This window comes from Leptinotarsa decemlineata, unplaced genomic scaffold (genome assembly GCF_025532065.1).
Source record: "Leptinotarsa decemlineata unplaced genomic scaffold, Ldec_3_MD MMD2_P_RNA_scaffold_7, whole genome shotgun sequence".
NCBI classification, from domain to species: domain Eukaryota; kingdom Metazoa; phylum Arthropoda; class Insecta; order Coleoptera; family Chrysomelidae; genus Leptinotarsa; species Leptinotarsa decemlineata.
This window is the reverse complement of record NW_027412534.1, coordinates 2,313,843-2,339,590: the sequence shown is the minus strand read 5'-3', so window position 1 is coordinate 2,339,590 and position 25,748 is coordinate 2,313,843. Positions and strand designations below refer to the sequence as shown.

General features: G+C 36.0%; 1 protein-coding gene across 1 annotated transcript in view; it reads right to left on the bottom strand.

The window, feature by feature from the left end:
* LOC111516184 (5-hydroxytryptamine receptor) overlaps window positions 1-25,748 on the bottom strand; it is a 616,569-nt gene that overhangs the window by 96,717 nt on the left and 494,104 nt on the right. Inside the window, exon 4 of the mRNA XM_074170181.1 lies at window positions 16,779-17,155. Within this exon, the coding sequence (XP_074026282.1) occupies window positions 16,779-17,155 (377 nt within the window). The remainder of the gene's footprint in view (window positions 1-16,778; window positions 17,156-25,748) is intronic.

The following is a 25,748-nucleotide window of genomic DNA, read 5'->3' as shown; positions in this document are numbered from 1 at the left end:
AGTGCATTTCTATAATGCCGCCATTTTTATTTTTTGAAAAGGTCATCCCAAAAAATTTAAATTTGGGATGATGAAATTAATGCATGAATACTGTATTTTGAAGTGAAGAAGTGAAATTGACAGATGAAACTTTCAAGATGACGATTGGGCGCCATCTGGGGAAAAAAATCAAATGGAAAGAGGGGTCTTGTGAAACATCATTTTGAAGCTCCTGACGAATACTTCACAACCCTAGAATATGAAGTCAATATCTTCACCTATTACAAAATGGCGAAACATTTAATAATTTCCTGAAGACAAACACATTAATATCGATATTTCTAGAAATATTCCTTTTTATCTGTCATATGGCAATCCCAACAACACAATAAGGTTTGTTGAGTTATTTTTTGTTTATAAAAACGTCAAAAAATGTCAGTACGACAATGAACATCATTGTTCAGTTAGAATATTCTCATTTAGTTTTAGGTGTTACTAGTAGAAAGATACCACGTCAACAATCTCTAAAATGGTAAATTCTCGTCCATTGGAAGGAAAAATTGATGCGATTTTTATTTACGATGCGACGCGTAACTTTCACGAGACCGAAAGGATTTTCTATGAACGTTTTCCGAAATATTTGAGGGAACTTGTATCCAAATTCATAACTAACGGTGGTGTACATAACAAAAAGCTCCCAGGTCATTCGTTCATTGCGGAAAAACAGTCTACTTATTCCGTCGCGAATGTTTGTGAGGTGTCTCCTTCTACTGATATACAGGAAAAACAAAAAAATCCCAAATTATTTTTTTGCCAATATCGCAGATATATTGAAAATCAGTCCACATTTGGCTATTGGCACTTGATGAAGGCTCTCAGAATATATCCATGAATCTTTCATACAGGGTGTTATCTGACTTGGGCCACCCCCATCTTTGAATTTTTGAATACGGATATATTCACATTTTTTCCATGGCTCTGAGCGTTTTCAACAATTAACTTCGAATAAAAAAACCGTTTATGATTATTTGAAACATATCTAGATGAAAAATATATTATATGTGTTCTAATAAGCAAAAAAAAAATGATAGCATCCGAAACGAATACTATAATTGTAATGAAAATTGAAATGGAGTTATTTATATAGGTACCCAAAAAAATTATTGGCGCAATTAATGTTCGAATTGGAGTCCTTTCATTTCGAGACATTTTTGAACTCGGTTTTTCATATTATTTATTTCCCTTAATACGGAATCATTCGAAATGCGGAATCATTCAAAATCGAGTCTTCCACATTTTCCATCTCCCTGCCAGCGTAAATCCTATTTTTCAATGTCCCCCATAGGAAATAGTCCAAAATAGTGAGATCTGGTGATCTTGCAGGCCATATTATTGACCCATTATTTGTCTCGAAATGAAAGGACTCCAGTTTGAACATTTATCACACAATTAATTTTTTTGTGTATATAAATTACTAACTTCATTTCAATTTTCATTATAATCATAGAGTTCGTTTCGGATGTTATTATTGCTACCATTTTTTTTTCTGCTCATCAAAACACATATAATATATTTTTGTTGTGGATATATTTCAGATAATCATAAAAGGTGTTCTTATTCGAAATGCATTGTAAAAAACGCTCAGAGCAATGGACAAAATGTGAATAGGTACCTGAAAATGATAAAAACAACTCTCGAAAAACTCTACGATACAAAGGGAGACGTGGAAGTTGCTATTGTGTTTTTATTCAACTCAGTCAACCAATTTCCAGGGCCGGAATTTAAAAGGGAATAATTCACACAATTATAATCGAATATTAGCTAAAAATAAAATTAAATTCAATTTTTCAGTACGAGTGAACGTCTACGATCCAAAAACTACAACAAAAAATACAGGTCCGTATTTAAAAATTCAAAGATGGGGGTGGCCCAAGTCAGATGACACCCTGTATAAAAGATTCATGGATATATACTGGATATATATATATATATATATATATATATATATATATATATATATATATATATATATATATATATTGACGATGGACTGTACATATCACAGAACAAATAACAAAAGAAATTAACGAAATAAATCAAAAACTATGTTTCAGCATTGAGGAAGAACACAACTCAAAACTTAACTACATGGACATAACCATAGGATATAACCACAACAAAACACAATTTCAAATGGCAATATACAGGAAACCTACACAAACAAGCTCCACCATACCCGCAAGTTCAAACCATCCACCATCACACAAAATGGCTGCCTATAACGCATTCATATATAGAATGTTAAGGATACCACTCAGCAATGAAGCCCGAAACAAAGAACGGAAAATCATATACCAAATAGCGAACGAAAACGGATACACCCGAAAGACAATAGATAAACTAGAAAACAGAATTAAAACAAAAAATACAGGACAAGGATCAAGCCACCCCAACAGACAAAACAACACAACGATGGACAGCATTTACGTACGTAGGACACCAAACCAAAAAACTAACAATCATCTTCAAACCACTGAACATCAACATCACATACAAGCCGAACACGAAGATAACACAAAAAATAAACAACTATGAAAAAGAAGAAGACAAAGACCAAAACGGGATATACAGTATACAATGCTCGGACTGCAACAAATTCTATATCGGCCAAACCAAGAAAAAACTGATCCAAAGGTACAATGAGCACAAAAAGGCATACATAAATCCAACAGTATATAAATCAAACCTTGCAACACACGCCATACAAAACAAACATAATTTCTCCCCACCAGAGAACATAAAAGTAATAAAACAAATCAACAAGGGAAACCGCATGAACATTTGGGAAAACTTGAACATCCATAAATTCAACAGTCATAAATCACTTATCGAGGAACAAGTACAAATCAAAACACAACAAGATCTCACATTCAATATATTAAACAAAACCATACACATTCCTAGAGATAATTCTTAGGATAATTCATATGATGGTTATGTAAAATATTGGGCAAATGGTTTTGGATGAGCATTGATACAATATATTTATAAAAATTGGGAAAGGATGTCTAAAAGTATAAATAAAATATTTGATGAAAAACGTTAGTTCAAAATTGTTTCGAACGAGGATAAAGGTTATATAAACCCACAAAAAATCCTATACATGTTTAACTTTTTCGTCAATTTATATGTAATGTTATTCAATGGCGAAAACATTCACAACTCATTAAATTATAGGCTCTGAAGAAGCTTCCCAATAGAAGCGAAATCTTGGCAAAGTAGAGTTTCTGACTGAGAGATGCTGTTAATCCATTTTATTGTACATTTTTCCAGTCGCTAAGATTATCCACTCATCTCTGGAGGGACGTGTCAACGTTGAATCTTGATAATTCAAATTCCATTCACAAATGAATATTGCTGTATTTTACAAATCTCGTCTACCTTCAGTGCGACTATCATTTCGAAATTGCATATTTTACTTTGACAATTCAATTTGAACTTATGAAACAACGGTTCACTTCTTTTCAGGTGACTCACTTTCGAAAGTTCTTGAAAAGGAACGAATGAGTCTGACTCTCTTTCGATGCCTCTTACTTTTAACGAATTCATTTAATTTGATCAATCTTCTAATTGCTTCGTTAACCTCGGTGGATCATCCCAAACTTCAATGTATTCAATTCCATCTTTTACGAAATCTCCGGGCCAGCGGTTGTAGTTTCAGTTTTTTTCATAGACCTTTCTGAGGATCAGCATCTTCCACCAGAAAGAATAAAAATTGTATTTTATACAGGTGGAGAATGGATAAAGTCCACTACATGGATTCAAAGTATTTATCACAAAGAAAAATGTAATACTCATTCATTAGTAACATTTCGTATCACAAAAAGGGTTGAGATACTTATTCTGACATTGCGCAGGCCAAAATCGGCCTCTGTTCCAAGAATTGAAAAACTCGAATGTATTTTGGATAGTTTCAGGATTTTGCTGTAGTCTTCTTTGGTTATAATCACCAAACATTTGGACTGCAACTGCGGCAGTCATCTTCAGTGGCGTGGAAGGAGCCATAGAAATACAAAAATACCAAAAGAACTCCAACAGGAAGGAAAGGAGAACATATCTATTAAAGATCTGGCACACAGCATCGAGAGGCGTCAAAACGAAGCGTTGTCAACCAAATCGTACAGGAAGTACTTGCAAACCCACCATTACAAAAAGTGCGTGGAAAATGACGCGGCAGAAATGGAAGCTTCAGTTCAGCAGAATGCATGTCTTCTATTAAATCGAGTTGGATTTTAAATCCCTGACTCTTTCGTGCTCTTTGCCTGTGATATAGGCCTAGTTAAAACTCTGAGAGGTGCGTTGCACGGTCGAGACTAATTCTCGCTGCCGTGTTCTTTATTGAACTCCGTTCAATTCCAAGGTCACTGGCCAGTGACCTCACCTCGCGGAGATGCGACGCCTTTTGAAGCGGGAAGAGTCGTCGATAGCGTAGTCTACCACGGCCCTGATTAGGGGGTTCTCAAGAGTTTCCGCAGTTTCGAAAACTCCTCTATTTCGGGAGTGTATACTGGGACTTCCGAATAGCTGGAAGATTCAGATCCCGTTTGATGTTTGCGTTCCGTACATACCAAGGAGCGTTCGTTGCCATCCTTAGGATTTTATTCTGCACCCGTTCCAGAATTTCGACTTGTGTTTTTGCTGTATGACCCCATACTCCTGAGGCATACATTATCGTGGGTTTGAGCACAGTCTTATAAAGTGAGACTTGGTTTTCAAGACTTAGCTTACTCTTGGGATTGAGGAGAGGATTCAGATGTGACATCCCCGCACTCACATTAGTCTTCACGGATTCGATGTGTTTGGCCAGGTAAGCCTGCAATCTATTGCCTGGGGGCTCCAGGCAATTTCTTGTCCTGCCATGATAACTCTGAGATTCGGATTGGCATTTTGCCTACCTAGTGCTATCGCTTGTGTTTTTGCAGGGTTCACCCTGATTTTCCAGTCCAGAAAACAAGTCTCAAGAGCTGCAACTGCAGTCTGCTTACCGGTGAACGGATGTTGTTAAGCTTTACAGTGAATGTTCTGTCCTTCAGGTAGGACCCTATCCACTTGACTAGTCCCAGTGGTAGGTTGAAATTAATCATCTTGTGTAGGCCTTCATGCCAGACCCGGTCGAAGGCCTTCGAAATGTCTATTAGTAAGATTTGAACGTGGGATTTTCTATTCATCTCTTGGATTTAATTTTCTACCAGTCTTAGGGCTTGTAGTTCACAAGAGTGGGCTTTCCTGAAGCCAAACTGTTCATCCGGTAGAAGCTGTCTGTCTTCGATGTCCTAGTTCAACTTATGCAGGACTCTCTGCGACCTTGTTCATAGAGCCTAACAGACTTATAGGTCTGTAGTTTTGCGAAACTATTGGGTCTTGACCCATCATGATAATCTCAGCGTGCTTCCAACTCTTAGGGAAGTGTCTGAGATACAGGCAACTGTTAATAATGTTTTTAGGTGACATTATTTGGTTGTCTGGCAGCTGTTTCATCAACCTGTTTGTTATTGCATCAGCTCCTGGAGCTTTTTTGGGCTTGGTGGCGCGAATCAGTGTGTTCAGTTCTTCTTCTGACACGGATCTGATGACGCTCCGTTATCAAGTAGCAGTGCATCTTCCACTGCTTCCTCGATTCGGATATTTCTATCGATCTCGTCGTTTGGATCTGTGCTCAGCCTGAATTGGCTTTCCATAGTATCCACGAAGGCTAAGGCTCTGTCTTCCGTTGTGAAACAGAGACCACGTTGGCCATGTATTGGCGTAGGAACTTCTCATTTTGTTTTTTCTGCTCTTGACTAATCGCCAGAGAGAGTTCTCTCTGGGCTCAAGTCCCAGTAGGTATTCGTGCCATCGTTCATTCCTGAAGTCAAGAATGGCGCGTTTTACTTCGCTGGCTTTCGCATTCGCACTGGCTCTATCTCCTGGAAATGAAGTCCTGTGGTATCTTCTTCTGAGACGGTTTCTTTCTCTGATCAGAGTTTTAATCCATCGAAGAAATTTTTTATAGGATTTCCTTGGTTCCACGTAAGCCGTGGTAACCGCTGCGAGTGCATTTCTTATATTTTCCTCGAACCGTATTACCGTCGCTTCTAAGACTTCGGGGGTTTCGGGAAGTCTTTCTATGACGGGGATGGCTTCCAAGTACGGCTGATTCCTCCGCTGTCGTTTTGTATTGGGGGGCCTTTCCCTAGAATCAGTGTCACTGGGTTGTGATCTGAGTCAAGCTCAGAAGTTATATATATATATTCCAGTTGAGAGTGATGTTCCTGACAACTGCTATGTCAAGAACATCACGTCTGTGCGGTATTTGGTAGTGGGTAGGCAACGGCGGTCCTAGAACCTGATATCCGTGTTCGTCGGAGTGAGCGTAAAGCGCTTGACCATTTATAGTGGTAGCTCTACTCCACTGCGTGTGTTTCACTTTGAAATCACCTACAGCTATCGTCGCGGTGTCTGTGTCTAGCAGGAGAGCATTGAGTATTTTCGTTGCGTATAGATTTAATGCTTCTAGGGATAGAGTTATACATTAAGGTGCCAATATAGTAGCTTCTCTGTGATATCGCTTTTTTAATAGTGAGTGAGTAAGTAATTGACGTCCCCTAGTCGTGTACTGATGACTCGGATGGGGTGCTTTATCACTACTGAAGTGATGTGTTATAAACGCATTCAAAAAGAAAAGCTAACGAATATCCATCATCTGTGACGTACTATACAGGTCTTCGGTAGAATATATACGTGGTTTTGTCATGATTATTTTCAAGAACCTTTTTTGTAGGATTTCAAGTGGATTGATATGTGATCGTGCAGCGGCACCCCATACCTGTATTCCATATCTGAGATGACTCTCTACAAGTACAGGGTACAAGGTTTTCAAATTTTCTAAAGGTAGGTGCTCTTTCATATGTTCGAAGGTATAAATTATACTTTGTACTTTTTTTAACACATAGTTAATATGTCTATCCCATCTCAGATGCCGATCTAGGTAAACGCCTAAATATTCAATTTCTTTCACTGACTGGATACCATGTATCTTACCATTTATGTTTATGTTAATTTCCTGCATATTTGTCCTACTAGTAGAATTACAACTGAAGGGTAGAAATTTGGTTTTTTCGAAGTTAATGGTGAGGAGTTTGTGATCGAACCAGTCTTTTATCACCTTAATGTCTTTTTCTACTTTATTCCTTAGATTGTGCCAAGTATCAGCTTCATAAAAAACAGCAGTGTCGTCTGCAAAACCTATTATCTCTCCAGTTATTTTCAAGTTGAATAAGTCATTGAGGTATAAATTGAATAGTGTCGGTCCTAAGACTGTTCCTTGTGGTACTCCATATTCAATGTCTAATTTTCGACTTGTTTTATCGCCCACTTCAACAATTTGCTTTCTTGAACTCAAATAGCTTCTTAATAATTTCAAAACCATCCCTCTTATACCTACGTCTTCTAACGTTTGTATTAGTAACGGGTGGCTCACAGTATCAAAAGCCTTACTCAAATCAATAAAAAGACACATACATCTCTGTCTCGAGATGTATGAATTTTGTTTGTTAATTTGATTATGGAATCTATAGTGGAGGTTTTTTCCCTAAATCCAAATTGTTTATCAGACAACATTTTGAATTCATTCATGAATGAAGTTATTGTTTTCAAGAAGTTTTTCGAATATTTTTGCCAAGTGGCTAATGGGAGGAATTGATCTATAATCACCGACGGATGTTGTATCACCATTTTCAAAAACTGGCACTACAACAGATCTTTTTAGAGCATCAGGCCATATTTCCTCTTCAATACTCTTATTGATTATATATGATAGGGGGGTTGAGATGTGGTATGATATTTCCTTCAAAAGTTTTGCTCTTATTTTGTCAATTCCAGGAGATTTATTGTTTTTTAGTTCATGTATTAGATTATATATTTCATTAGCATTCGTAGGAGCTAGCAGCTAGCTAGCATGTTTCGCAATTGGTAGAAATGATACTTCCAGTCTCCTTTACCAATATAAAAGATGATTTAACCGTCGAAGGAGAATCTATTTGGTGTTCTCAAACCAAAAGTCATGTGCTTACGGATCTCAATTCACTTCAGAAAGCATAGGACGAACCTTTACTAGAAATTGCGTCTGACTTGATAACTTCATTTTTGTCATCTCCCTCGGAAAAAGCTCGCCTAAAAGCCGTCAATATTGAGGAATCTGGTGCTTGGTTGAACGTATTACCTGTTGCTACTCTGGGAACACTATTAGATAATGATACTTTCAGGGTATCAATTGGACTCAGATTGGGTTTGAATATTTGTACTCCTCATAAATGTATCTGTAGTGGTGAGGTAAATGAAAAAGGTTATTATGGTTTGGGCTGCAGGAAGAATTCTGGACGTTTTTCAAGACATCACCAAGTCAACGACATCATAAAAACGGTTTTGATATCACCCGGGATACCTTCTATTCCAGAACTACTAGCTACAAGCCGTGATGATGGCAAACATCTTGACGGAATGACCCTTGTTTTCTGGAAATGTGGCAAAGCAGCCGTTTGGGATTTCACATGTGCAGACACATTAGCTCCATCTCATATAGTTGGAACGTCCAAAAGTGCAGATGCTGCTGCCATAACAAGTGATAAAGCAAAACAGCAGAAATATCGAAATGTTGGAAACAACTTTATATTTCACCCTGTGGCTGTAGAAACCTTCGGTGTATTTGGCCCTTATCTCTGAATTTTACTCTAGTCACCATGGATGATTGTTTCATCATAAATCCTCCCATATTCCTTGTGATATTCCCAATAATTTTCCATCAGAAGATGCAGAGAAACATGAAAAACGTACTATAAACAATATTGGATCAGAGATACATTCTTCAGTCAAAACTTTTGGGTTTAATGGATTGAAAAATATTGGAAACGCCTGATTCATGAACAGTATAATCCAATGTTTATCAAACACCAGATGGTTGTTGGAATATTTAAAAATGAATACATACATGGAAAATATCAAAACTAATACTTCTTGTATGAAATATGCTTTAATCAAAGCGTTCGCAGAAATTATCAAGGAATTGTGGTCAGAAGTTCCATCTGATAGATTAATAAACACTGCCTACTGTAAAAGTCAGATTCAAAGATTTGCCCCTCGATTCATGAGATATTCTCATCAAGATGCCCAGAAATTCCTTTGATATCTCTTAGAAGGTTTACATGAGGACCTATGAAGACCTCAATGGAATTACTGAAAAACTTAAACCGATCTTAACGGAGATTGACGGAAAATTGAGCGACAGCGGAAAAGCGCAGAGTCCTGGCTGAGATACATGAACATGAACAACTCTGAGATTGCAGACTATTTCGTTGGTCAATTAAAATCTACTATGGAGTGCACACACTGTGGATTCTCATCAGCAACCTTCGATCCTTTCTGGGATTTGTCTCTCCCTATACCATAAAGAACTGGCCAATTGAGTTTATCACAATGCTTGGATTTCTTCACAGAAGAGAAAACCCTGGATGGAGATGTAAAACCAACATGTTCGAGGTGCAAGGAAAGAATAAAATGCACAAAGTCCCTATCAAACCATAAGTTTCCTCGTATTTTAGTAATTCATTTAAAAATATTCTCTCCAATGAAAAAATTCAGAGGCAAATTGAATGTTGCCATTGAGTTTTCTTTAGAAGGATTAGATAAGGGCAATTATGCAGCAGGAAATGTGGCTCCTTGTCGTTACAATCTATATGCACTTTCAAATCACAGTGGGACTACTTACAACGGGCATTACACAGCATATTGCAGACACCCTTATAGTGGCACGTGGAATGAATACTACGATTCACACGTGTCCCCAATTTCACCAAAATCGCTTGTGAACAGGAGGGAACAAAGTATCACTTTTGAGGTGTTTTTTTCCTTCTCTCTCTCAATAAGCTGAATTCTGTTAATTGATTTGTATTTCATGATTATTCTGATTGAAGTTATTACCTGATGTGTCGAAAGTGGAAAATCGTCCTCGTTTCGTTCAGGTTGGAGCCTGGCTGCCTTACCCTTTCAACTGATATTGTACCTGAGTTCGTACCTGAGTTCAATACAAATTTTTGTGATAGAAACATTCAACATGTGCAGGTACACCAATCCATTTCAGTTAAGAAATATATTTTTCGAAAACCTCTGAGCTAATCTCATTTCGTGAACATGTACTCGATACCATGTTTGAATTCAAAATTTGTATACTTGAAACTAACAAACGAATAAGAAAGGGTTACACACCTCGTTGTCAACCTGAGTAACCCTCATATCAAAAAGTCGGATATTCTGTATATAACACCTTTCCAACATCCTTTGTCGGACCCTTCTATCCCAGTGAACATTCAATGTGAAATCTAGTGCATTTGGCTTATATTATGGGTCTTGCCACGCCTAACCGCACAAAAGTTATTCATGCATGAGCCAAACTGATTGCTTTCAGACTAAAATTTTCCCGGGAGTTGTGAACGAATTTTAGGGTCGGACCACTGTGACACTATCCAATAGATAGATATTATTACAAATATTCAATCCAGTATATTATTCGATGGATTTGACCTTTTCGGATATAGAAGATAATAAAACGTGGATATTCCGAAAGAATATTGACTTTGAGCTGAGTTTAACGATTGCTCATGAAAATAAAATATAATGAACTTCTAGAGATTTTTATTGTTCATTCATAAGCAATTCCAGAATGAACTCACTTCATTTTGTTGTAATGAAAACAGTAAATATGTGATGGAGTCAGCCGATGCTTGATGAAAATTCATATTACCAGTAACAGTTCAAATAATTGCCATATTTATACTATGAGATTTATACGAAAATTATGTCACGTGTTTCGCCATACAACAGCTTCCTCAAGCGTGTTCAGTAGGAAGTTATTTAATAGTGAAACACGTATTGTAGTTTCGTAAACTGTCCAGTGGGAACTGGACACAATGATATTTGAAAACACTAAAAAACACGCTTTTGAAAACATCAAACTGAAGAGTGGAAAAGATTTTTTTAAAAAGCTCAAAACAATAACGAACGAAAAATGCTAGTATTATTGTTGAGAAAAGTTACGGGCGATTGATATACAAAAAATATGGCATGAAGTGCCCACGCTTTTTTCACAATAATACTAGTATTTTTCGTTCGTTATTGTTTTAAGCTTATTTTAAAATAATTTTTTTTTTCTGTGACAGGAAAAAAGTTTGACATTTTATCTCTGATGACAGGTAACAAAATGTTACTTTTTCCCGGGGAAAAAAGTGGGTACTTTCTTCACGAATATATATATATATATATACAATAGATGTAGCCTAGGAATTCTAGGTCTTCTAACTGAAACCACAAATGTGCGGTTGGCTTCTGTTGTTGACTCCGTGCGTATGTGTTGTTTCCTGCTTTCGGCAAACAAGTGTTGCCCATCTTCACACTTGGCTGCACCGCGCTGATGAGGCCAATAGCCAGAAACACGTGTCCGCGGTTTGCCCCTATTTTTTGAGTGTTGTGTCCACGAATTATTTCATTCTTGATTTGTATCATACACACTCGATAAAATCTCTGTCTGTATATATATATATACATATATATATATATATATATATATATATATATATATATATATATATATATATATATATATATATATATATATATATATATATATATATATGTGTATGTGCATTAGCACAACACTCTATAGAAACAGGTCATAAACCAAATTACTCTAATATCAAAGTTTTACATACAGAAAAAAATATTTCCAAACGCCTTTTTCTTGAAATGGTGGAAATTAATAAGTCTTCTGATTGTATGAATAAGAAAACTGACATTGATAATCTCAGCAGTATATATAGTAATTTACTAGAACTACATCAAAAACATAATAATAATGAAAGATGTATCAATCAATAACTCTTTCATTACAGTAAAAATTATCAAATCATCGTCCCCATTGAAAAATGACATTTATGTGAAGGTATGACATTTATCAAACCCACAATAAAAATCGTATACATGTTAACTTTTACGTCAATTTATATCTTCAATTTATTGTTTTCCACACATTTTCACTGTAAGTATGATTTGTAATGTTATTCAAAGGCGAAAATATTCAAAAATCATTAAATTATAGGCCCTGAAGAAGCTTCCCATTAGAAGCGAAAGCTTGGTAAAGTGAATTCCGTCGATGAGCTGTCATGCAGGAGTCAGTTGTTTTGCTACAAAGTCAGGAACGGACTACCCCCGATGGTCCACACCCCAAAACTTTGAAATGACAGATATTTTTCAATATTTTTCAACAAAATAAGGTTACTTGGACAATTTTATGAATAAAAGTACTCGTATGGAAAGTCGATCGGAGCAACGAGTCTTGATAAAAATGTAGTTCTACTCGACGACATCAAACCCGCTCGTCCACCATTATTTGAAATGAATAATTATCAAAGCAGAAATAATAATGATAACGTTAATTCAACAACATTTATAACAGAATTAATACAAAGTATGCTAAAATGGAGTCGTAAACAAAAAGTACAGTACCTATATGGAACTTTAAGTCACAATTGTGATAGCAGATATTTTTTCAAAAGAAATATCAAGTTCTGTAGATTCGTGGTGTTTTTAAACTAACAAGCTACTCTACTATGAATTATCGAATTCATTCCATATTTTGTATGTACATAATACGTGTGGAATAATCACGTTTCGTCTTGATCAGTTATCTGAATCTCATGAAACTCAACATTCGAATGTTTCAAATTCTTCTTCACAGCTAAACTGTTGAGGAGTTTCACTGATAATTATAATTTCATGGGAGAAATTCTTTAATACGAATCTAAATTTAGCTGAAAAAACGCACATCGGAAAAAATATTTACTATACTAATAAAAAGCAAACGAATGAACTACAAAAACGGCTGCACATGATCAGGTGAAAAATATCCAGGGAATAATTATGTTCCATTTCTTTCACAGATGTTGACAAAAAAACCTTTTAGAAAGTTTTGATAAAAAATGAGAAACTGGAATGCGATTTTGTTTTGTTGAGTGGTGCGTTGTCATATGACTATCATTGTATTGTCAATATTCTATAGGATATTTTGAATTTTTTTGATATGGCCGAACAGTTTACATTCAATGAATATGCAGATATGCATGTATTTTATGGACGAGCATTTTGTAATGCTGCAGAAGCTCGTCGTCTGTATTCCGAGCATTTTCCCAATCGAACGGTACCGTCAAGAGAAACATTCTAGCGTGTCGATCGCAGCTTGAGGGAGACAGGTATGTAATAATTGATAATTAATTTGAGCACGTTGTTTTATTTCGATATTATTGTAGGTACAGTTTTGCCAAAACGAGGTGGTGAGGGCGCTCCTAGGACTGTACGTACCGTTGTATTGGAGGAAAATATTTTGGAAGCCGTCGCTGATGATCCTTCAATGAGCATCAGAAATCTATCAGAACAGTTCCATACATCCAAGTCCACTATTCATAGAATAATTAGGGAACAACTGCTCCACCCATTTCACATCCAGAAGGTACATGCCATGACACCTCAAGATTTTCCAGCACGACTGGAATATGCCAATTGGTTCATGGATAGGCAAAGAGAGGATATGACTTTTATTAATCGAGTTTTATTCACTGATGAAGCAGGTTTCAGTAGAGATGGAGTTATCAACTCTCATAATCTCCATATATGGGCCGAAGAAAATCCCCATGGGATATTGCAAACCAAACACCAACGGAAATTCAACGTGAATGTTTGGGCTGGTATCATAGGAAACCATCTTATAGGACCATTGGTTCTACAGGACTGATTGAATGGAGAACGTTATTTGGAGTTCATTCAGAACGATTTGAATGGACTTTTGGAACATGTTCCATTGCAAACTCGAAGAGATATGTGGTTTATGCATGATGGCGCTCCTCCTCATTTTAGTTTGATTGTGCGTGACCATCTGAACCATATTTTCCACAATAGCTGGATTGGTAGAGGTGGGCCATATTCATGGCCATCCCGGTCTCCGGATTTAAATCCATTGGATTTCTTTCTGTGGGGGCATTTAAAAAGCCTTGTTTACGCTACACCTATTCACACAAGAGATGCATTGTTGAATAGAATAACATTACATTGTGAAGCCATACGAAACGACCCTGGAATGCTATTTCAAGTACAGAGAGGGTGTCTTCGCAGACTAAGAAAATGTATAGAGAGAGAAGGTGGTCATATCGAGCAGTTTCTGTAGCGGATTTTTCATTTCTGTTTGCTCTTGAGGCTCTTGAGTTTCGTTAGTTAAACGTGTTTGCATTATGAAAATTCGTTTTTACCTATCATTTCCATTTTCCTTAAAAACTAATATTTTCGAATAATGGTAGACATCTCAGGATAAATGTTGTTGAATTAACGTTATCATTATTATTTCTGCTTTGATAATTATTCATTTCAAATAATGGTGGACGAGCGGGTTTGATGTCGTCGAGTGAAACTACATTTTTATCAAGACTCGTTGCTCCGATCGACTTTCCACACGAGTACTTTCATTCATAAAATTGTCCAAGTAACCTTAATTTGTTGAAAAATATTGAAAAATATCTGTCATTTCAAAGTTTTGGGGACCATCGGGGGTAGTCCGTTCCTGACTTTGTAGCAAAACAAATGACTCCTGCATGAAAGCTCATCGAAGGAATTCATTTGTTTAGTCAATTACCAAAATTTGGATGATTTTGAATATTCACTTGAAAAGTTATCAAAGAAAAACATTTTTCATTTTGTAACTTCGAGGGCCCGTTACTTGGTAACGAAGGATTTTGAGAAAAAAAGTTATATGAAGTACTGGTGATATTTTGACCCCATCTATACATTCCCGAGAGGAAAAGAGGAAGTCCAGGGACACCCTGTATATATATATATATATATATATATATATATATATATATATATATATATATATATATATATATATATATATATAATATATATATATATATATATATATATATATATATATATATATATATATATATATGTATATACTATATGTATATATATATATATATATATATATATATATATATATATATATATGTATATACTATATGTATATAAATATATGTATATATATATACATACATATATATATATATATAATATATAATAATATAATATATATATATATATATATCATATTATTATATATTATATATATATATATATGTATGTATATATATATATATACATAATATATATATATAATATATAATAATATGTAATAATAATAATATATTTATATACTATATGTATATAAATATATGTATATATATATACATACATATATATATATATATATATATATATATATATATATATATATATATATATATATAGAAGAGTGCCTTCCAGGCACTTATTTCTCGTTCAATTGTTTTATTTTTAATTGTATTTTATTTCACTATTATTTCATTTCAGTTTTTTTTGCTTAATATAATTGTTATTTACAGCTATTTATTTTTAATTCTTCCTTTTTAGTTGTTTCAGGGATTTCAAATCATTTTATATATTAGATAATTGAAGTCCGAACTAGCGAAATTCGTAATCTAGTTAGTTTTGAAAATGGTGTAATGGCCGAAACTAGTGAACAAAAAGAAATATGGTGGAAAATAGACAAAAGGTGTTTTTGTAGTGTACTCATGAGAGTTTCTCTGAGAACGTCTCATTCCATAAATAAGTCTCAAGGACGAGTTTTGTGGTTTTTGTATTTTAAGTTTATACTGGTCACTCAAATGTGGTCCATTGACAGTATCAGCATAGTTGAAACGTGATTGAACTAGTGTTTCACATAATACTAATTTCAATTTCGGTGGAAGATACTGTCTAACTCCGTATATCAATTTTAAACAAGAATATGCACGTCGTATCAAGTTATTCAAGTACTTTTCCAATCTGAGAATGTGGTCAAGGATGACTCCAAGATTCTTCGCTTGTTCCACCAACTCGATATTCACGCCATTGATTGATATGTTTAGGTACTCTAAAATATCAGATCATTTGGACTTTGGTCCAAATAATAAAACATTTAATATTTGAGAGTTTAGGAGTAAACAGTGTTCTGTTGCAGCCCTATAAAAATTATCCAAGTCTGTATTAAGTATCACGCAAGAATAATTTACATCTAGAGAGGGAAAATAATAATAAATTTGGGTGTTATCCGCATAGAAGTGCACCTTGCAGTGATTCAAATTTTTTATAAGATTGGAGGGGTAGAGAGCAAACAGGATCGGCCCAAGTATAGAGTCTTGTGACACTCCGCGCTGAAGAGACAGAGAAGATAAGATAATCGGCAAGCAAAGTGATAGCTGAAGTTGACAGACCAACGTAACGTAAACGTGGTTCATGATGTCAAAAGATTTCCACAATTTTTGTCAAAAGTACATTGCTTACGGAATAACGAATTTGTTCCATAATTCAGCCGCTCACTGTGTTTCATTATGAGCATATTTTTCTCAATCACAATTCTCACAACTCTCATATTCTCAATTGAATCATTCTTTTATGATCGAAATTTCATTTTCTATTACAATAAACGAGGTAAATTTATCAATTGTGTCTACCTAATTTCAATCAGTATACCTCAAATATTCGCTAATGGTTATTTTCTTTCAGAATATCCACCCCAACTGACAGGTATACTGTTACCGAAAGGAAATAACTTTCAATTCGACACTCCACACAAAATATAAAAATACCTGTACCGCTTGCAGCTGCCAGACCTCCCGCTATTCCTCCCGCTGCGGGATTCTTCGCGGCCTGCTCCGCCGCTGCGGTGATAACTTGTCGCCTTCGTATTCGTTTTCTGGCCGTCTGGAATATCCGCCAGTAGAGACCAAGAATGACCATGAGTGGCAGATAGAAGGTGGATGCCGTAGCGAATATCTGATAATATATGTCTTGGCTCACGATACATTTTTTGTTTCTTAACCGGACTTCCCAGTTGGGGTCCTTCCATCCTAGTAGGGGAGCTATGCACACGAAGAAGGACACTAGCCAGATAACGAAGATCATTACGCCGATGCGTTTGGAGGTCCTCTGATGGATGTAGTCTATATTTGTGACAGCCCAGTACCTGAAATCAAAATATATGCGTTGGAATGGGGAAGTTTTAAAAGGAATATCTTCCTTCAGTCAAAGCAAAATCACGAAATAACATTGATCCGGAAATATGAGATTTCTACTACTGAATTTTCCATTAGACCTTGATTTTATTGTAAGGAACAGTCATTGGGAAAAACTAGTGAATTCGAGTGGAGCTCTTTTATTCATTCAATATCTGAATATAAATTTTTTTTTACAAATATCTTCATAACTATAATATAATACTACCGACAGTACGACGAAATGGGTTTATTTATCATTCATTCATTTACTTATGATGTACTGTTTGGAAACTTTGGTGTAGTAATGAATATTACTGGAGTTTTTCCCAACACCAAATCGTTATTTTTACACCTCGACACGTGTTTCGATCACCAAGTGATCATCTTCAAGAGGAAGATAAAACTAGAAACTACTCAAAACTAAAGCTACTTATGCTATTCAGGTACATCATACAGGTAGGTAATCAGTAATACCACCCGTACAAGTGTACCACCCTAAATTAATTTTAAAATTGGCCTTTCTATTATTTTACAATATGTCCTTATGTATGTTTAAATGTTACAGCTATTTAAAGAACAATTTTCAGCTATATAAAATTAGTTTCACAATATTGCCTATCTAAATATATTTACAATGTGTCTTTTTGTAGTAATCAGTAAACCCAACAATATTATTTCAACAAGCTATATAGTATGCTATTTGGTATTGATCCGTTATCTTTATTCATAATATTATTATGTTTACTTATTTCTACACTCTCATAGGCATCTAGTTGCCTGTTGTTGTTAACTTGTCTAACTAATCTTGAAGAACTGAAGTCTATGGAATGGTTTTGTTGCAAAATATGATAGGCGACTGCTGATTTTTCAGGTCTTCCATATTTTAAATGTGCTATGTGTTTCTTATATCTCACTTTAATAGATCTTTTTGTCTGTCCATAATATTTTGCATCGCAGTCCTTACATCCAATTTCGTAAATTCCAGACTTTTCCGGATTCTCGACTTTGTCTTTTGGACTTCCCAAAAAGCTCTGCAATGTATGACTTGTTTTAAAAACCACCTTCATACCTAGTTCCTTAAAAATCTTTCCGAAGTTCTTCGTATATTGGTGGTATGGAACTGAGATGTATATATCTTGGTTTTTGTCCTTTCCGAAAGTCGAGATTTCGTTCACTCTTAACCTAAACTTCTTTTTCCTAATTATGTCATCTACAATACCCCTCGGAAAACCGTTAGTGGCTGCTATTTCCTGTATTGTACGTTTTTCTTTTGTGAACCTGCCATGTGTTAGAGGGAAAGTCAAAAGACAAAAAATCAACCCAGCACGTTTGTGCTGTCCACAGTGATGTGAACTGTCAGGAATATACCTGTACCCCCACCCAAACAATTTCAATAGGGAAAGTAGTAAGTGTGACACATCGTTAAAAAGATAATTCCATAAGAAATATTTAGCCATGTCAATTTTAGCTACCTAACTTTCGATTTTGGCGCCATCTTGCAGAAAAAAACTGTTCCGTATTCCAAATCATGTACCTACTTCATTGTTAAGCTAATTTGACATGAATTCGGTGACAATGCATCATGGCGTTTTTCTAGGGTAAAAATAATATGGCGGCTTCACAATGGCGGACAAGATTTGCAATGGCGGACAAGATATTACATCGATAGTTGAGTTGGAATAGTATAATGGAAACTGTCTTCTTTTAAACATTTTTGAAATGTTTCGATCAATCAATTTATTGTCCACTGAATCGGTCTTTAACAGTGATTTGCCATAGTCCACTATATAGGGACGTAAGGAAAAGGGAACATATATCTACGATATATATATAGAAAATTTCAGCTTTCAAAAATATGCCTGTATGGAAAAAAAGTGATTGAAAAGTACAACATACATACAAAATTTCAGCCTCCGAAAATATAGCTGTACGGAGAAACAGCTTTATGTGTCTTCATTGATCTTTCTGAAGTTTGTCATACCGTTGGTCACCTACTCCTACTAAAATCACTCGAAAATGTTGGCATAAGATAAACCGCATTGAAAATGTTCAGCTATTTGAAAAATAGACATCAATGCGTTTAAATCGGGGACTTCAGAAAAGTAACTTTGAAAAAATAGAATATGGTGTACGGCAAGGCACTATTTTGGGACCAATATTATTCAACATTTATCTGAATAATCTGTTCCTTATAGGTACCAACCACGGGAAACATTTTTACATATTTTCTATGAGCACACATTACGGGCCTACCTGAAAGCAAAAGTGGAAAAAGATCTTATGAGTATTAAAGAATGGTTCGCACATAAACTTGTAACCATCAATTCCGAAAAACTCATTACTTAATATATACACAAATAATAGAAACTCTCTTCCATGGGAAAATTTGAATATTTCAAACTTTTTTGAAATAAAACCGGTCTTTGATATAAAATACTTGGGAATTTACATAGACTCCAATTTAAAATGGAATTTTCGTATTAATTACGTAGTCAAAAAACTCCAATTACGGATATATAAATTTATACCACTCAGAACTCTACTTGACGAAACAGCTTTTGGGAACGCTATATTTTGCTCTTATCCAGTCACAGCTAAAACGATCATGAAGAAAATACTAATAGCGCAAAAGCATTTTTTCAAAATTATATACAACAAACAGAGAACCCATCTATCGGATGATCTTTACCAACAAACAGTAATATTGGACCAAATACAACTTGTATTCCACAATAGCTACATAAGTTTACAAAAAATTAAGCTATTACAATAATAGATCATAACATTATACAGGTAGAGAACACGAATTAAAAATATCGTTTATGAATAAGAGTATTGGACAGAAAAGTTACAGATATCGGAGCTTGAAACTGTATAACAATCTACTGGATATAATGAAAAACATATATGCATTCAAAAACATCTGAAAAGATATATTATCTCTATTACCCGTGCTGAGTTACATACTCTGTTTTACACATAAATGCACTTGTACTCTTCACGTTTTATAAAAATACGTAAAAAATAGATTGTATGTATGTGTGTTTATATATGTACGTATGTTTGTATGTGTGTGTATATGTATATGCATATACCAGGTGATTCTCTACGGTGGCTTTTTTATTATTGGGGATAGAAAAACGAATTTTGGGGTTGTGTATTATAGATCAATTTACATTTTTTGACTTATTTACTTGCCTTGCCGTACTTCCGGTTTGACCGAAAATAACTCCAACTTTCGATTTTTGAATGGGACATCCTATATATTTTTTTCATTCCGATCCAGAATTAAATTTTAAATCCGACAATATTTCACTTGTCAATATTCGACAAATAAAATCATTTTTATTCCAATTTGTATTTTTTGATCTAGAATGCTATGGATCATGTAAATCGCTTCATTCTTGATCAAGTAGCATGGGTAAACTACGACTTTGACGTTAATGACTTCACAGTCGTTTCAAGAATTATTTCACACTGGCAAATATGAATTTTTCCAGTTTGATTTTTTCATTCGAAAAGGGAGTGGCTCTTCGGCTTTTTGTGAAAGATCACTTTATTACGGATAGTTTGATGCCACACACTTTTACTTTATTTCCTCTATTTTTCTGAATAATTGCAAGAAAGTCGCAGATTAGTCCATCAAGGTTATAAACTTTCAAAATGGCCTCCTCCTTGATCACAGCAAAGTTCAACTTTTTTCAATTGTTGCGCGCATCACATTGATTAGCTGTTCCCCAGTGATTTTTAGATCATTTTCTTAGGAATAGTTTGATGCCACACACTTTCACTTAATTTTCTCTATTTTTTTGAATAATTGCAAGAAAGTCGCAGATTAGTCCATCAAGGTTATAAACTTTCAAAATGGCCTCCCCCTTGACCACAGCAAAGTTCAACTTTTTTCAATTGTTGCACGCATCACATTGATTAGCTGTTCCTCAGTGATGTTCTGGAATGTCACCCTTACTACATGCTCTAGTTCTTCACGAGTAGCTGATGTTGTATTGTAAACCTGATTTTTAATTGTTCCCTAGACAAAAAAATCTAGCGGATTAAAATCTGGTGATCTAGAATATGAAAAAGAAATGAATCATTTATTCAAAAATATAACAACTCAAGAATGTACCCCGCGCAGGCCACTGAATGGGTCCATAAGTGCCAATCCAATTTTCTGGGAAGATTTCATTTGGTTGTTCTCTTACGTCTTGAGAATTGTGAGGTGGCGCTCCATCTTGTTGAAAATAGATATCAACTTGGTTAGCCAGTGACAAATGTTCAATGAAATCATTAGTTTGATTTCTAAAGAACTGTAGATATCTTTCTTCAGTCAGTTGTCCGTCGAAAATTATGGGCCCCAAAAGTGTTCCTCCGGTAATAGCCATCTAGCAAGTGAGACCAGTATCTTTTATTATTCCTATTGAACATACTCAAGTTGGTGAATCGGGTTTCAAATGGAAAACGTACATTTTCTCTATATTTACTCAAAAACCAGTAACAATAAGTCACTCTTCGGTTGTGATCGTTATCGTAAAGATGTTGGTGTATCGAAAGATCGATAATTATATTTGCGAAGAATTTTACAAACGGACGAATATCACATTCAGAAAGAAAAGAGGGAACCTGTGAGCATAAATTCGTTCTGCATCAGTTGCATTCTTTTTTGTTTCTCTGTAAATTAGCAACATGTCAATTTTCTTGTTTCTAAACTACACATATCTAACTATAAACTACACAACAGATAATTTTGGCTTTCTACTACTCCATCTTAATACAAAAAAAAATGTGGGAATCTTCCAAAGGAAGGAAGGATGTAATCAATTTGAAAATAAATACACACATCGAAAAAGTCTAGAGATATTTTTATAACATACTAAATATCATAAAAATAAATGCATGAGGTCGTTTAATTTCGATTAAATTGGTACACTCGACCACCCTGTAGATTTCTATGGATTGAACAAAGCCTGCTAAAAAGGTTACTAATCTTTTATCAAGTTTTTTACAAACTGTAGGTTTTCGGCTAAAATGAATAATCTGAAAGTGTCGAGTTTGTACATTCTATGCAGTTCTTGCTCAGCAATTAAACTGGAAATATTGTGCTTTAACACGGAACGCCATCACTTACCATTGTCTTAGATGAATAGAGCTGTAGGGCTTCTTCAAAGTGGCATGCGACAAAATGATGTAGCTCTTAGTTTGGGGGTCTCCCAAAGTGTTATCAGTCGATTGTGGCGGCGTTTCCGTGAAACTGGCAGTCCAGCCGAACAACATCCAGGGCGAGGACGCGCTACAACTGCAGTTCAAGACCGATTTTTGGTCTTAACCGCAAGAAGACAACCGACAATCACAGCACCTGAGTTGGTTATCGTGTTGCAGCAGACGCACCAGGTAACCATTGGTCGTGATACTGTCAGAAATCGACTGCATGAAGCAGATCTCCACAACAGAAGGCCACTTAGATGTCCACCTTTGTCGAGAGGCAATCGCGGTAGAAGATTAGAGTGGTGTCAAGAACATCAAAACTGGGATGCAAATGATTGGGCCACAGTTTTGTTTACAGACGTATCCAGATTTGGATTTCATCCAGATTCTCGTCGAGTAAGACTATGGAGACGATCTGGAAATAATGAACGTTTGAGACACGTCCAGGAAGTCCACACATACAGAGGTGGTACAGTAATGCTATGGGGCGGAATCATGATCGGCGGCAGAACCGATCTCGTTTTTTCAAATCGCTCCCTCACAGCTCGACAGTATCTCGACACCATTCTTCTATCTATCGTCCGTCCGTTTGCTGGTGCTGTTGGTGAAAACTTCCACCTAATGCACGATAATGCTCGTCCAGATGTCGCGCGTCTAGTGACTGACTGGCTCACCAACGAAGGAGTTGATGTATTGCCATGGCCAGCACAATCACCGGACATGAATTTCATCGAGCATGTGTGGGACATGCTTTAACGAAAAATTACTTCGCATATGGGGAACATTCACACAACGTTTCAATTGAGAGAGCTTTTAATCGCTGAATGGGCAAATGTACCTCAACAAGACATTGACAATCTCATTTTGTCGATGCAAGATAGATGTAGGGCCGTAATAAACCAGCATAGAGGCCATACTTTGTACTGATTCCAATTTTTTTGCATTATGATTTTTTTTCGGGGTGCCAAAGAAGAGCCATATTTTTTAGTTTTGCTTATATGCGCACTCAGTATTTTTGACCATTTGATAAATTTTGTTGTAAGTTACATTCGTTCAATAATCACCCGTCAACTTTTTTTTCCCTAAAGCGATCTAAAAAAAAATTATTGTCATTTTTAAAAATATCCCTAGACTTTTCCGATGTGTGTAACTCTATACATGAATGTGTAGGTCATGGAAGTTTTTAACAAACTCAATTCAGAATTTAGTCTATAATTTTTTCAACTACCACAGAAATTCACCATAACGAGGTGAGCTCAATAATGGAGGGATATTGGAAATCGACAGAAGAATAATAATAACAGGAATCTCACAAATTTTGAGCATATCGCGCATGGGGTTGATACAATCTGAACTTCAATAATTTGTCGCTATTGTTGTGGTTTCTATCGGAGAATTAGAGCAGACTGGGAAAGTTTATGACACTCGAGCTTCATCAAACCCTTTGTGTTTCATTCCAAATTCCCATTAGACTGTATTCACAGTCTTAAAAGCATCAACACACAGGAAGAGAAATAATTGGATATATTTACTCTGATTGCAAAGTTTTCGGTTATCTCCAAAACATATCTATCTGTATGGATGAATTGAAGACTGACTAACTTTCCTGAAATGTCGATTCAACAAGTAATTGTATATGAGTTGACAGGTATGCAACGGAATTGTATGTTAGGTATCTCATATTTGCGGAATATGAATTGTTGTAACTTGGTATTTCAGTTCATGGGTTGGAGAAAATATATCCGGAGTTCGACAAGAAAGGTGGTATAAGGTAACACTTCATCCTCCAGAACTATCCACAAAGAAATCGAAGATCATAGCAAAGATGGCAGGCTTTATTTATGTGCATTTCCAGTCGAAACACAAGAGTAGTCGAATTTATCGGACGATGGTTGGCTCGACGGGATTCTCACAGTATGATAAACCACGACAGCTGGACCGACAACGAACAGGTTCAGCACTCCCTTCACGGGGCTTTGAGCTCAACACGCTTCAAAGGTATTCCAAACAGCTACAATCGCCAACCCAGTTAGTTCCACTAGGAGGCGTCTTCATCCAGCTCAGCACGCTGAAAACGGATTGCAATGGTGTGATTCAAGCCCAGAGTATACCTCCAAGTTCACACTCGGTTTGATGTAGCTATCTGAGCTTGCTGCAGATAGAAGATGGTTGTCACTTCTGAATAATGTCGAATCCACGACAGTATCTTATTTTGATTCAGCCTGATTCAGCCTTTCGGATATGCATTCGCCAGGAGGACAGAACTAGACACAAATCACTGGAGTTTATGACGGTAAGAAGGTCCATCATGATGTACCCCTATCTATGCCATGCTGGTAAACAGAACTGCAGCTACGGCTCTTCAGGGCGAGGCCATTACGTTCCGGGTCACCAGAAGCTGCCCTCAAGATGAGGTACTATCTCGACAGAAGGAAAGTAGATCTGCAAGCTCATGCAGACAACGTTGTCATCTTGGCAAGGTCCACATTGGAAAGGGTAGATTGTAATATCCTCCAAAGTACGTTGGACGTTGTTTACAGTTGGTGTCTGATGAAGCAGATGTCTGTCAACCCCAGTAAAACTGTGATAATACCCTTCACCAGGAGAAGAAAATTGGAAGATCTAAAGCCATTTTCCCTCAATGGTGAGGTGAAATATCTTGATATAGTTCTTGATAAAAAACTCACCTGGAACGTTCACTTGGAAAAAGTTTTACACAAAGTCAGACTGTCCCAATGGACATGTCAAAGAAATTGTGGTAAAACTCGGGGTTCAGGTCCCAAGTCTAGATCGTTGATCACTCACAATTACCTGGTGGCCGTAGGCTTTACAGAAAACGGCCCAGGCGAAGCTCTCTGGCTTACATATACAGACTTGTCTGGCCATCAGTGGTGCCATCAGTACCACGTCGTTAGCGGCCATGGAGATCCTTCTAGATCTACCTCCTCTCCACATTTTTGTGTGGAGAGAGGCTGGATGGACTGCATAAAGATTTGTGCATATTGCCAGTTGCACAAATCAATTTAATGCAGAGTGCAACAGACTGTTGGTTGACACTGGAAGTTACAGCAAAAATGACCTCTGACTTTATTCCTCCAACTGTCAACCACGAACTGCCTTATAAAGTACTCTTCTCGAGTAGAGAGGACTGGATGTTCCGGGAGGAAGAAATATCAAGAACAGATGGTTGTTAATTTACTTGGATAGTGAAGCGGCGTAGTAAGCTCTTGGATCCTACCAAGCAACGTCTGAATTGGTAGCGAATTGCCAAAAACGACTCATCTCCACAAAAAGACTTAACAGATTGTCTCTGGTCTGGATTGCTGGCTATACTGGCCTGAAAGGCAATGGGGCTGCCGA